We start from the raw sequence: 11,945 nt of genomic DNA, 5'->3' as shown, positions 1-11,945 counted from the left end.
GTATGTGTGGATTGTGATGAGTTGTATGAGCCCCCAATAAAATGATTTTTTAAAAAAAGAAGAAAAGACCTTAAAGCACACACAAAAAAGGTTTATGGTATTCATGAAGAATATGAGCCATACCGTGGGCCGTCAGAAGAATGAACAGAACTGTACGGGAAGAAGCTCAGCCCAAATACCCCTTAGCAGTGAGGATGGAAAGCCTTATCTCATGTACTTTGGGGTATGTTATCATGAAGGACCAGTCCCTGAAGAATGGTATAATTTTTGCATAATGGGTCAGCAAAGAGGGTCATCGAAAAGGAGGAAGACCCTCAATGAGATGGATTATGAACACAATAGCTGCAATCAGCAAGTTAAACATATGAGCAAATGTGAGGATAATGTCGGGCCAGGGAGTGTTTTCTTCTATAGGCTATACCAAAAAGCCAAACACGCAGCCATTGAGTGATTCCAACCCACAGTGACCCTATAGGTGGTTTCCAAGGTTGTAAATCACTCCTGCTTCATCTTTATCGCAAGGCCTGGCTGGTGGGCTTCAACCTCTGACCTAGTGGCGACCAGCCTAACGTGTCCACAGCACCAGCAGAGCCCTTTCTATTCTCACAGGGTCGCTATCAGTTGGACCCTGCTTGCCACTATTAAACAACAGTCTACAGTGGTGTCTCATGGTCAGATTTGCATTTTCCTGATGGCTACTGATGGCGAGCATCTTTTCAGGTACTTATTGGCCATTCGTATATCTTTGCAGAATTATTTATTCAAACCCTTTACTCATATTTACTTCTGTTTCACAATATAAAAGGGTTAGTCAAAAAGTATTTCCACAAGTTTACTGAGACCTTTATTAAATAAAAATGTCTAAATATGAAGTTCCTGTTTCTCATCTAGGTCTTCGACAGAGGAATTTCCCTCTCTCTAACTCTTCCCAAGGAACTGCTGGCGGCTTACTGGGAACGGCAAGGTCAGAGGTTAAAAATCACAGTGGCCCTGTGGGAGAAAGACCAGACTTTCTACTCCTAGAAAGAGTAAGTTGCTCTTCCTGTAGCAGCCTGAGGTGATCTGCCAAAATGGTTCGCTGCTCACATGACCCAGACAACCCCACAAAATCATGCAGATCAAGAGGGTCCACTTTAAAAACACCCATGAAACTGCCCAGGCCATCCAGGCTACACAAAACTGGAAAGCCACCAAATATTTGAAAGACACACAAATGTGTGCCCTTCCGACGTTACAATGATGGTGTTGACAGGTGTGCCCAGGCCAAACAGTGGGGTTAGACCCAGGGTGGATGCCCCCAAAAGGAGTGCTGAATTTTGCTTCATGCGCTTAAAAACGCAGAGAGTCATGCTGAACAGAAGAGTTCAGATGTGTGTATTCTTTGGTCACGGAGCACATCCAGGTGAACAAAGCTCCCAAGATGTGCCTGAATTACAGAGCTCATGGTCGGATCAATCCATCCATGAGCTTCCTGCCACTCTGAAATAGCCTCCCTGAAAAAGAACAAACTGTTCCGAAACCAGAAGAGGAGGTTGCACAGAAGAAAAAGATCTCCCAGAAGAAACTGAAGAAGTAAAAACTTACGGCTTGGTAATAAATTAAGCTTAAAATAATAAAAATTAAAGAAAAAAAAGAGTTATAGTCTCACATGTGGGTGAAGGGAGATGTCGGGCAGTGTAAGATATGATAAAATAATAACAATTTATAAATTATCAAGGGTTCATGAGGGAGGGGGGTAGCAGGAAGGAAAGGGAAAAAATGAGGAGCTGATATCAAGGGCTCAAGTAGAAAGAAAATGTTTTGAGAATGATGAGGGAAACAAAAGTACAAAGATGCTTGACACAATGAATGTATATATGGCTTGTGATAAGAGTTGTATCAGCCTCCAATAAAATGATTAAAAACAAAAAACCCCAAGGGTTTACTTACTAAAATATATAGAACTCTACAACAGTTCAATAAAAAATAACCAACAACCCAATGGGAAAAAAGATATGAACAGTTCACCAAAAATGAAGTCTACCCAGCCCCCACTAAGACTCAGGCTGAGTCCATGCCCACTTACAAGATGGCTAGAGGAAGCGCCTCATCTCCTCCGTGAACGATTTCACTGAGTTTGTCTCACTGGGTTGGGGACAGACCACTGGTCCTGCCTGCACAACCCCATCTTTCCTTCTTACATGCAAATCAATAAAGGTCGTGTGGCCCATCTTGACCAGGCACACGCTCGGGGACACACACACACACACACACACACACACACACACACAAGTTTAAATGGCTAACAAATATGAAAAAATGCTCACAACAGTAGCCATCCAGGAGATGGAAGTTAAAACCCCAATGAGATACCACTTTACATCCACAATGCTAGCCCAATTAAAAAAAAACAAAAGAACCAAACACTGAAAAGGATATGGAGAGATTGGAACTTCTGTACACTGGTGATGGATTTGTAAATACCTGTGATTACTACGGAAAACTATATGGTGGTGCTTAAAGCACCTGGGAATTGAAATCCCACACGATCCAGCAATACTACCATTACACATCTGCCCCAAAGAAATAAAAGACACAACATGAGTGGATGCAGCCCAGTTCACAATAGCAAGAAACTGGAAGCAGCCCAAATGCCCACCTGTGGAAGAAGGGCTAAAGAAACATTGGTGCCTACACAAAGCATGAAACACTGCTTGACATGGGAAGACCTGGAAACCATGATGCTGAGTGAAGCTCGTCAATCACAAAAGGACAAGTATTGAATGTGTCCACTACTATAATGTGAAACACCAATTAAACAAATCTTAGAGACTAACTCCCAAACAAAGGGATAGAAAGTCTGCCTACTGGCCTTGAACCATACATCACCCCCCTTATGTGCGCTTCATAAGAACCACCTCAAAAGAGGGGGCCTCACATGGAGTGACTGGGGTCATTCCATCAATAAGGGGGAAAAGGCTCAAGAACATCCTCTTGATGCTATACTTCACTGAGACAAAGCTGTGACAAATCAACAGGCCCTCGACAGGCGTGAGAGGAGAACCTTACTGGAAAATCAAGTGAAGGCCTGGGGAGGGAAGCATGTGCATTTCAGTGGAGGCAGGGATGTTTCTGTTGGTGGGTATGGTGGGTAAATGGGGAGGATCAATCTTACATCAGGTAGAGATGCTTAACAATAATTGTAGGGCACCTAAGGGGAGAATAAATCTGGTTCTACTGTCCTGGCTATACATTTCAAATTGTTCCTACCCAACCCTCGGTGAACCGCATGATGGACTAAGCACTATGATGACCTTAGACGCTGGCCTTACGGGGAACATTGCACCGCCCCCACCCCACGGGACACACCAGAGGGACGTGATGTGGAAGCCTGACTGAAGGGACTATCCGTACCCTTGGATTTAGGACTGGAATACCCGGATGGGAAAGAAAGCAAAGGATGGCCACCCAAGACTGGAAATGGCAGTCTTTGGAACTTCGGTGGGACCTCTGGCTTAGTGGGTGTCCAATGAAAGGGGACTCAGAATCATCATATATATATTACCTCAATGTTCCCCTAGCATTGATACGATGGATATTAATCTGATAGACAAGAGTTTGTCCTAGTAAAATATGGTCCTCAGAGTATCTCCCTAGCACTAACTCCCATTCTCAATGTAGACAGAGCTCAGTCAATTAAGAAATCAACCTGTACAAAGCAACAACTCATGGTTTGCAATTCACAGTAGGACTATATTTGCATAAATGCATATCATCAGAACCTTAAGTTCTTTCTTTTAAAAAAAATCATTTTATTTGGGATCCATACAGCTCTTATCACAATCCATACATCCATCCATTGTGTCAAGCACATTTGTATGTATGTTGCCATAATCACTTTCAAAACATTTCTTTCTATTTGAGCCCTTGGTATCAGCTCTTCATTTTCCCCTTCCTCCCCAACCTTCCCTTCCTCATGAACCCTTGATAATTTATAAATTATTATTTTTTATGAGTACCTTAATTTCTATGCCAATGGATAAATTATTGATGTTATCAATGCAATCGGTTTATATGCTAGGGCAGCAGTTCTCAACTTGTGGGTCGAGACCCTTTTGGGGGGGTCAAATGACCCTCTCACAGGGGTCGCCCCATTCATAACAGTAGCAAAATTAGTTATGAAGTAGCAATGAAAATCATTTTATGGTTGGGGAGTCACCACATGAGGAACTTAAAGCTTATTAAAGCGTTGAGGCATTAGGAAGGTTGAGAACCCAGCCTAGGGGAATGATTGATAATGGTTTTTTGTTTGTTGGTTTCTTTTGTTTTGTGTGTATGTGTTTTGGTGGTGGTTTGTTGTTTTTGGTGTTGTTTTTTTGTGGCTGTAATATGACCGCCAAAGTAAGCCAGAGTCATTCATGACCCGTGGACAAGTAGATGGATTCTGGGCTCCCACTTAACTCCAGCCCCAATCCAAAAAGAGTTAGTTCTGATCACACAGCCATGCTTGATACTCACCTTCATGAAAGGATCACTGAAGATGAGGGTGCTCCAGCAAAGTGTGGTGAAGAAAGCACATGGAGCCCAGCTATCCTTTGGAACTTGTCTGCAGCCACTCACTAATGGAAAAGATGTGTTGAAACATATTTTTTAAATAAATCCATGCGTATATAAACTGGGTCCTATTAGCGATGCTTGTGTATTTTATCCTTGTATATTGTTGTTATTACGGATTATCTGCCTTGTCGATGATATACAGACGAGATACTGTGGGTTTGTTTCAGATCTCTGCCATAAATCGAATATCACAAGGCATGTGATGTGAATTCTTTGGTTTCCCAGTGCATATAAAAGTTATATTGATACTATACTGTCTTCTGTTAAGCATACCATAGAATTAGGGGAAACTTTAGGATATTAACTGAGAATTAACCAAATGTGACACAGATTCGCGGTGCCCACACACAGTTGGAAATGGTGCCCCTAGACTTGTGTGAGGCAGGGGTGCCACAAACATTTAATTTGTGGACAAGAGAGTGTATGTAAAGCACAGTAAAGCACAGGGCAATAAAACGAGGTATGCCTACATATGTCCAACACACTGGAAGCAATTATGGTTAAATTTTCTAAATCTCGGAGTTGGCATGGGTGGTAACAACAGCTTTCCTAAGCAAGTAAAAACAAAACAAAACAATGAAAAACTACTTTTAAAATGTGACCAAGTGGGTAAACCAAAAGCAATTTATCCACAATGGACCAATTCTTAGGCTACCATTCAAAAATTTTAAAACCACACTTAAGTAGAAAAAAATGGACAAAGGATGGGTGTTGGCCGTTCACCAAAAAAAAGTAGGAAATTTAAGTTTGATAATGTATTATATAAAGAAATAAATGGGGACATGGGTGCTTTGGGATTTCAAGCTGAAACAGCCACCGTGGAGATCAATTTGGCAATATTTATCAGAAGGTTTAAAGCCCCTAACTTCCCACCCATGCACTTGATTCCGGAGTCGTTATTGTATCCATGTTTGCGCACATGAAGACTACTGACTGAAGAAAGCAGGAGACAGGGGAGGCTTTCCACTTCCCTAAAGAGTTTAGTCTCGGGATCCCACAGGGGTGGTTCTACCCAGGCCCTGGCTATGAGTCAGAATCCACTGATGGCAGTGAGTTGACATGGTCACAGCAAAAGAATGGAATGGAAACAGCCTGAGACAATGTGATGGAACACCATGCAATGTTGAAACAATGAAAGGCAACCAAGACCCACGAATGAGTGCAGAAAAGCAAGGTGCAAAGCCGTGTGCAGGTGTGCAGAGTCCGTGGGCGGGGGGAGGAGTACATATACAGGGGAATGTGTGCGCTTTAATATAAACTCTCTGAAAGACTAAGAGGAAATCCCAAAGGACCAATAATGAGAGTAGCGATACCAGGAGGGGAAGGGGAAGGTGGGGAGGATGGAGGGACCCATCACAATGATCGACATATAATCCCCTCCCAAAGGGATGAACAACAGAAAAGTGGGTGAAGGGAGACAACGGTCTGTGTAAGACAGGAAGAAAACATTAACGGATAAATTGTCAAGGGTTCATGAGGGAGGGAGGGTGGGGAGAGGGAAATGAGCTGATACCAAGGGCTCAAGTAAAGAAAATCTTTTGAAAATGGTGGTGGCTACATATGTACACATGTGCTTGACACAATTGATGGTTGGATGGATTGTGATATGAGCTATAAGAACCCGCAGTAAAGTGATTTTTTTTCAAAAAGACTAAGAGGAAAAGAAGGGTGGGGGAGGGTGCAGAGGGGGCAAAAAATTCATTCTGCGCCACATAGCATACCGTTTTGATTCCCATTTTTTTAAACAATTTATTGGGGCTCATACAATTCTTATCACAGTTCATACATACACATACATCAATTGTATAAAGCACATCTGTACAGTCTTTGCCCTAATCCTTTTTTTCCTCCTCTTTTCTTTTTTTACATTTTATTAGGGACTCATACAACTCTTATCACAATCCATACATATACATACATTTGATTTCCATTTTAACTGTCAAACATATTACCTCGTTGTCATTATGTCTAAAAGAAGAAAATCAGAAAAAAATGGATTGTTCTCCACTGTAGATCATGAGCAGGGGAATTGGAGGGTGACCTTTTGGTTCTCACCAGGCCGGATGCAGGGAAGGTTCTCGTCCCTTCCCTGCGTTTTACACACAATCAGAGGACCTTTTGCTAGGGCATGTGACTTCGGCGGGCTCCTTAGTCACGTCCACATCTACGTGTCCACCCAGCTGTTTCTCATTCACACGTGTCTCTAAGCGCTTGCGGAGGGCTCTCAATAGAGGCTCTGTGACTTCAAGACAAAGAAACGACTGTCCCAATAAAAGGAGAGAGAGGGGGGAGACCTCACAATACTAGAGAGGTGGCCTCAACTTCTTGGAATCTCAGCGGACACAGAGGACCTCAGTGTCCTTGGCGTCGCTGGTCGCAGGGGAGCTGCTGAGCGACGGGGGTGGCCCGGCCGGCTCCGGCCCCGCCCCCCGGATTCCCGCGCTTCGCGCCCATTGGCTGGCCTCGGAAGGGGCGGGCCCCGCCACGCCCTCTGCGGAAGGGGGTGCCTGCGGGGATCGCTGGGAAGTGCGCGAGTGCCGTGCGCGCTCACTGGGCCGGCGATGCCCCGGGACGCCGTTCCCGCCGGGGCCACTGGCGAGGCCGCCGCCGAGGCCGCAGCCGGGGCCGCCGAGCCGAGCCCCGTGTCCGCGGCCGTTGCGGCGTCGACAGTTGCGGACCCGCTGAGGCGGTGAGCCCCTGTGTTGCCCCTGGGCCCCCCGCCCTCGCTGTAGGGGCCATCGGCGGTGGGCGGGCAGGGAGGGCGCGAGCAGGCCTCCAGGGCCTCGGGTGTGCAGCCCCCTGGCGTCGCGGGGTTCGGGTCCCGATTTCCCCGGTAGCAGGCCCTCGCCAGGGCGCCGCCGTGTAGGAGTAAGCGGGTTGTCCGCGTTGGTGCCGGTCAGCTAAGAGCCCGGGGCTCCCGCTGCCCCCGGCGCCCGCTTGTGCGTGGCCATCGCTGGGGCAGCGAAGTTCCCTGGTTTCTCTGGTGAGTCCGGCCGCCGCGAAGTGCGGGCGGGGCTGGTGGGAAATCACGTTTAAGTTCCGGTTTATCTCCACTGCTGGGGCGTGTGAAGGGTCGCAGAATAGCCGAGGGTTGGAGGGTGTGCCAGTAACATCTCGCCGTCGAGTTCGAGCCTCCCCACCCCCCTTACACCGTGCTCATTATGATTTTGTAGAGTTGCACAGTATTCTGTGTCTCAAAAAATAATATATATAAATATATGCAGATGTTCAGGACAAGTATTTAAATGCAACACTGACACTTCTTTTTATTTTATAAGGATAACGTTTCACTAAAGGAAATCTGCAAACTCGAGAAAAAGAAAGACATGCATAGTGTTTCGCGGGGTCACGCAGGTAGAGGAAACACCTTTTAGTTCAATTTGCTTATGCCTACTTTCACTCATTACTGCATACCCAGCTTCCAAATTTTGGAATAGTGTGTAAATAGCGCGTGTAGACCTCCCCGCCCCCTCCCGCATCCCATTTATCAGCTGTGGGAAAACAAGGGTCACCGCTTGTCTCGCTGACACTGGGCAGCTCCCTCCCTGGCGGGCGCTGAGGGACTGTTGTCAGGCCGCCTAGAGAAGGGCTGGAGGACGTCAACCTGACCTGGCTGTTTATTGCAGCGATTTGGATCCCCGCGAGTCACAAGGAAGCCCAGCTGCATGCCTGGTAGGACACTCCTCTCGTCCTGGCCTGGGACCTTTTCTTAGCAGCATCAGCCTTCTGGCCCGATTCTCAGCCCTCTCGAAAGTGTAGTGCCAAGGGAACAATGTGATCAAGGGGATTGTGATGGCAATTGAATACCAGGACTGTACTACCTTCTTCTCCCAAGCATTTGTGTGAGCTGTTGGAAGCTGGGAGGGCAAAGAACGATATTGCAGGCGCGGAATGTTTCAGTGTTATGTTATCTTTTTTGGTTAGCTGGTTTCGAGAGCCAAGTTCTGGTGACATTGTTCCAACCTACTTTATTTACCCTTTCCCAAGCCCCAGTGGTTTTTGTAAGTGCCTGTTTCTTATCCAGTGAGGTTTAGGAAAAGTGATCGCTGGTTCGAGAAGAGTGCTCTCTATAATTGAGTCTGTTGCCTCCTGAAGATAAAATACCCATGGGATTTGAAAAATGAGGATAGAGTAGAGATTGGAGGATACTTTGATGATTGGTCTTATTCCGAAATGCTTCTCTGTTTTATCCGTTGGTTATAAGGAAGAGCTTAAATACTTTAAATACACCCTTTAAATTTGTCAAGGCTACTGTTAATTCTCTAGTAAATTAAAAAAAAAACATTCCTATCTTTTCTGCCAAGAATCGTTTCCTTTTCTGCTTACCTTTATAGGACGTTGGTGTTGTTTTCCTGTCGTAGTTGTCAAGACTCTTTGTGTCTTATTATCTAAACTCTTAAGTGGAGTTTTGGGAAGGAAAGGTAAAGAGAGCCATAAAATACAATATTTTCTTATCTCGCCTCTGGGGATTTTTTATGGTGGCTAGGAAAACTTCCTCAGTATTCTTTGAGAATAAACCAAAGTAAACCCACTGCCGTCCAACTCAGGGTTTCCAGCGCTGTACATCTTGCCGGGAGCCGATAGCCTCATCTTCATGGTTAGTAGGTTTGAACCCTTGACCTTCTGGTTAGCAGCCCAGGGATTATTCAGATGTGCCACCAGGACTCCTTATCTATTAAAAACAAAAACAAACAAAACTCAAACTCACTGCCATGGATTTTGACTCCAAGACCTAGTGTGGGACTGCTACCCTCAAGGTCAGCACTTTGGAAAGACCAGATACTCATACCCCTCGGGAGAAAGACAAGGCTTTCCGCCCTCTTAAAGGGGTCCAGTCTCGGAGACCTACAGGGCAGTTCTACCCTGCCCTAGAGGACCCCTTGGAGTCGGATCTATAAGAATAGGATAGTTTAAAGCATTTCTTGGGGGTTTCTCTTTTTAGGAAATTGGCACTGTGTTCATTAACATCTGTAGAATTGCGTAGTACGCATTATCTTACCTAAAAATAGATTTGTATGTTCGTGTAATCATTTGAATACAGCATTCATGCTGTTTCCTAAAGAAGTTTTGAATGTTCTTTTTTATAGTCATCTTTTATTAACATAATCATTACAAAATATAGAAAAAAATTTAAAGTAGGCAACAAATGTTTCCCCATTTGTTGAGACTTACTTTCACTCACAACTTTATAATCAGGTTCTTCATGTTAGGATAGTGTTAATAGTGTTGGATGCGCAATTCTGAGGCATGGGGATCGTTACTTTATCCTTCTCCATTGCACTGTCAGCGACACTGAAGAATAAAGTAATATGACATGTTCTTCCAGAAAGAGATGTGATGATTAAGTACTGGTAGCTGGGAATATTATGACCATTAACTTAATGTAATAAGAACTTGGGTCTTTCTTTAATCTCCCTGTAACTTACCATTGCTGAAAGAGTTCTCTTTTCCCTTCTCCCTGAAACCTCAACATTTCTTCTATGCAGCATTCATCTGAGGAGGGGAGCTTTGTTAGGCAGGGTTCTCTAGAGAAACGAAACCAGGACACTTATGATTTTATATATATATATATATATATATGTATATATGTGGATAGGTTTATACAGTGAGAAGGAATATAACAGCAAATTAGTCTACACAGCAGTACAGAGGGTTCAGTTTAATTCATTTCCGTGGAACAGTTAGTGTACTGGAGGTCCTTCAACTCATGGGCTGCTGGGCCCAAGGTCAAGGAAACAGCAGAGTCCTCCCTCAGGCAAGGCCATCAGAGTCTGCCCACAGACAACAAGCAGCAGGGTGGGTCACCAACAGTCAGTAGTTCAGGAGCAGGCCTGGATAGGATATTGAATGCAAGGCGACAGGATGCTCAAGCACTGTAAGCACCAGCAGCTTGGTGGAACAGGCCTCAGAGGAGCCTCAAGCTCTAGCGACACAATCCGTGGGTTGACTTGGCCCATAGGTAGTCCATAGCTCACAGGGAACCTAGTGGCAGCACACTCTGATCACCAGAGAGCAAGAGAGCAGGCTTTACAGAGCCATTTATCTCTTTGCCCGCCAATCAAACTGTGGCCTGATTAATCCCACATGTTCCAATTGGCCAGGTTGTCTAACTATCACAGTGACCTAGTGGTTCCACTTGAGCTGCTAACCTGAAAGTCAGCAGTTCAAAGCTACTTGCCACTGTGCAGGAGAAAGACAGGGCTTCCTACTTCTGTAAAGAGTTCCAGTTTCTTTCCAAAAGAGGAAATAGCATCAGAGCTTAAATCGTGAACAGCCGATTTGCAGAAGGAGATGGATGACAGTGAAAGCCCAAAATCCATTTGCAGAGTCTACACGTGAATTCAGCCTCCCGTGAATGCCCTCTGACCATAATCCAGGGACGTGACCAGACAGAGAGCATTGTAAAGTTGATTGTAGCAAATATAGTTAGGTTCAGATGTAATGTGCTAGCATTTGATCTCTCCATTTTGACTCATTTTAAATTTGTTCTAGTTTTAAATATTTTATGCTCCCCCCACCTCTTCTTTCCCAAACCATTTTATTAGGAGCTAATGAAGACATCATACCATTCCATAGTTCAGTCATATCAAGCAGTGCTGTACAATTTCTACCAAACTCAGTTTCAAAACATTTTCTTCTTTCTTAAACTCCTTGATATCAGATCCCGCCTTACCCTCCCTCCCTCACCATACTCCCCAGGAACTCTTATTCTGGTTGTTGTCTCTATGGATTCACCTATCCTGAGCTTCGTATACTGAAAAATTTAGAAAACCACATAATAAAAGAGTCAATATGGCCTCCAACAATGATAATAGAACAGATTTAAACTCCAATATGAAAAATTAAAAAAAAAACAGAAAAATTCTAGATCAAGCTGAAAGTGTATCAGAAGGGAGATCAAGTGACAAGATTTTAACCATTTAAGTCAGCTTTATCATTTTAATCTACTATAGTCATCTTTCCAAGACTCTGTCTGGGTTATTCCCATCCCTTAATTATGGTTAGAGGGTAATCACCCAGGTTTATTCCTTAGGTAGATCCTGCAAGTGTATTTTGGGCTTCCACTGTCATCCATAGCCTTCTGTACACCAGAATCTAACAATTTAAGCTCAGATACTGTTCCCTCCTTTGGACTTAGATTATGTAATGTACAATCCTTGGATCACGGATATTGGTGTGATTCTTCCATATGGGCTTACTGGAAATCTCACTTAAATGACTATTTGTTTGGAAACAAGCCTTTAAGACCCCAGACACTATTCTGATAGTTGGGTACCATCTAATTTCTTCACCACACTTTGCATACCACCCATATCTCCTGTATTTCCTTTCATGAGGGTGAATATCCA

The 11,945-nt window shown here is 44.4% G+C and overlaps 1 protein-coding gene across 4 annotated transcripts in view; it reads left to right on the top strand.

Annotated features, from left to right (window-relative positions):
• The first annotated feature begins 7,136 nt into the window (after positions 1 to 7,136).
• Positions 7,137 to 11,945, top strand: part of ZNF638 (zinc finger protein 638) — a 138,125-nt gene continuing 133,316 nt past the window's right edge. For 2 of the 4 annotated variants that reach the window (XM_075556987.1, XM_075556985.1), the window contains exon 1: positions 7,138 to 7,285. In XM_075556987.1, the coding sequence (XP_075413102.1) occupies positions 7,158 to 7,285 (128 nt within the window). In that variant the 5' untranslated portion in view covers positions 7,138 to 7,157. Of the gene's footprint in view, positions 7,286 to 7,563; positions 7,580 to 11,945 lie in introns of those variants that run through there. The other 2 variants (XM_075556986.1, XM_075556992.1) reach the window with 2 other exon arrangements.

Source organism: Tenrec ecaudatus, chromosome 8 (genome assembly GCF_050624435.1).
Source record: "Tenrec ecaudatus isolate mTenEca1 chromosome 8, mTenEca1.hap1, whole genome shotgun sequence".
In the NCBI taxonomy this organism is placed as follows: domain Eukaryota; kingdom Metazoa; phylum Chordata; class Mammalia; order Afrosoricida; family Tenrecidae; genus Tenrec; species Tenrec ecaudatus.
The sequence above is the reverse complement of the archived record's forward strand: the minus strand, read 5'-3'. Positions and strand labels throughout refer to the sequence as shown.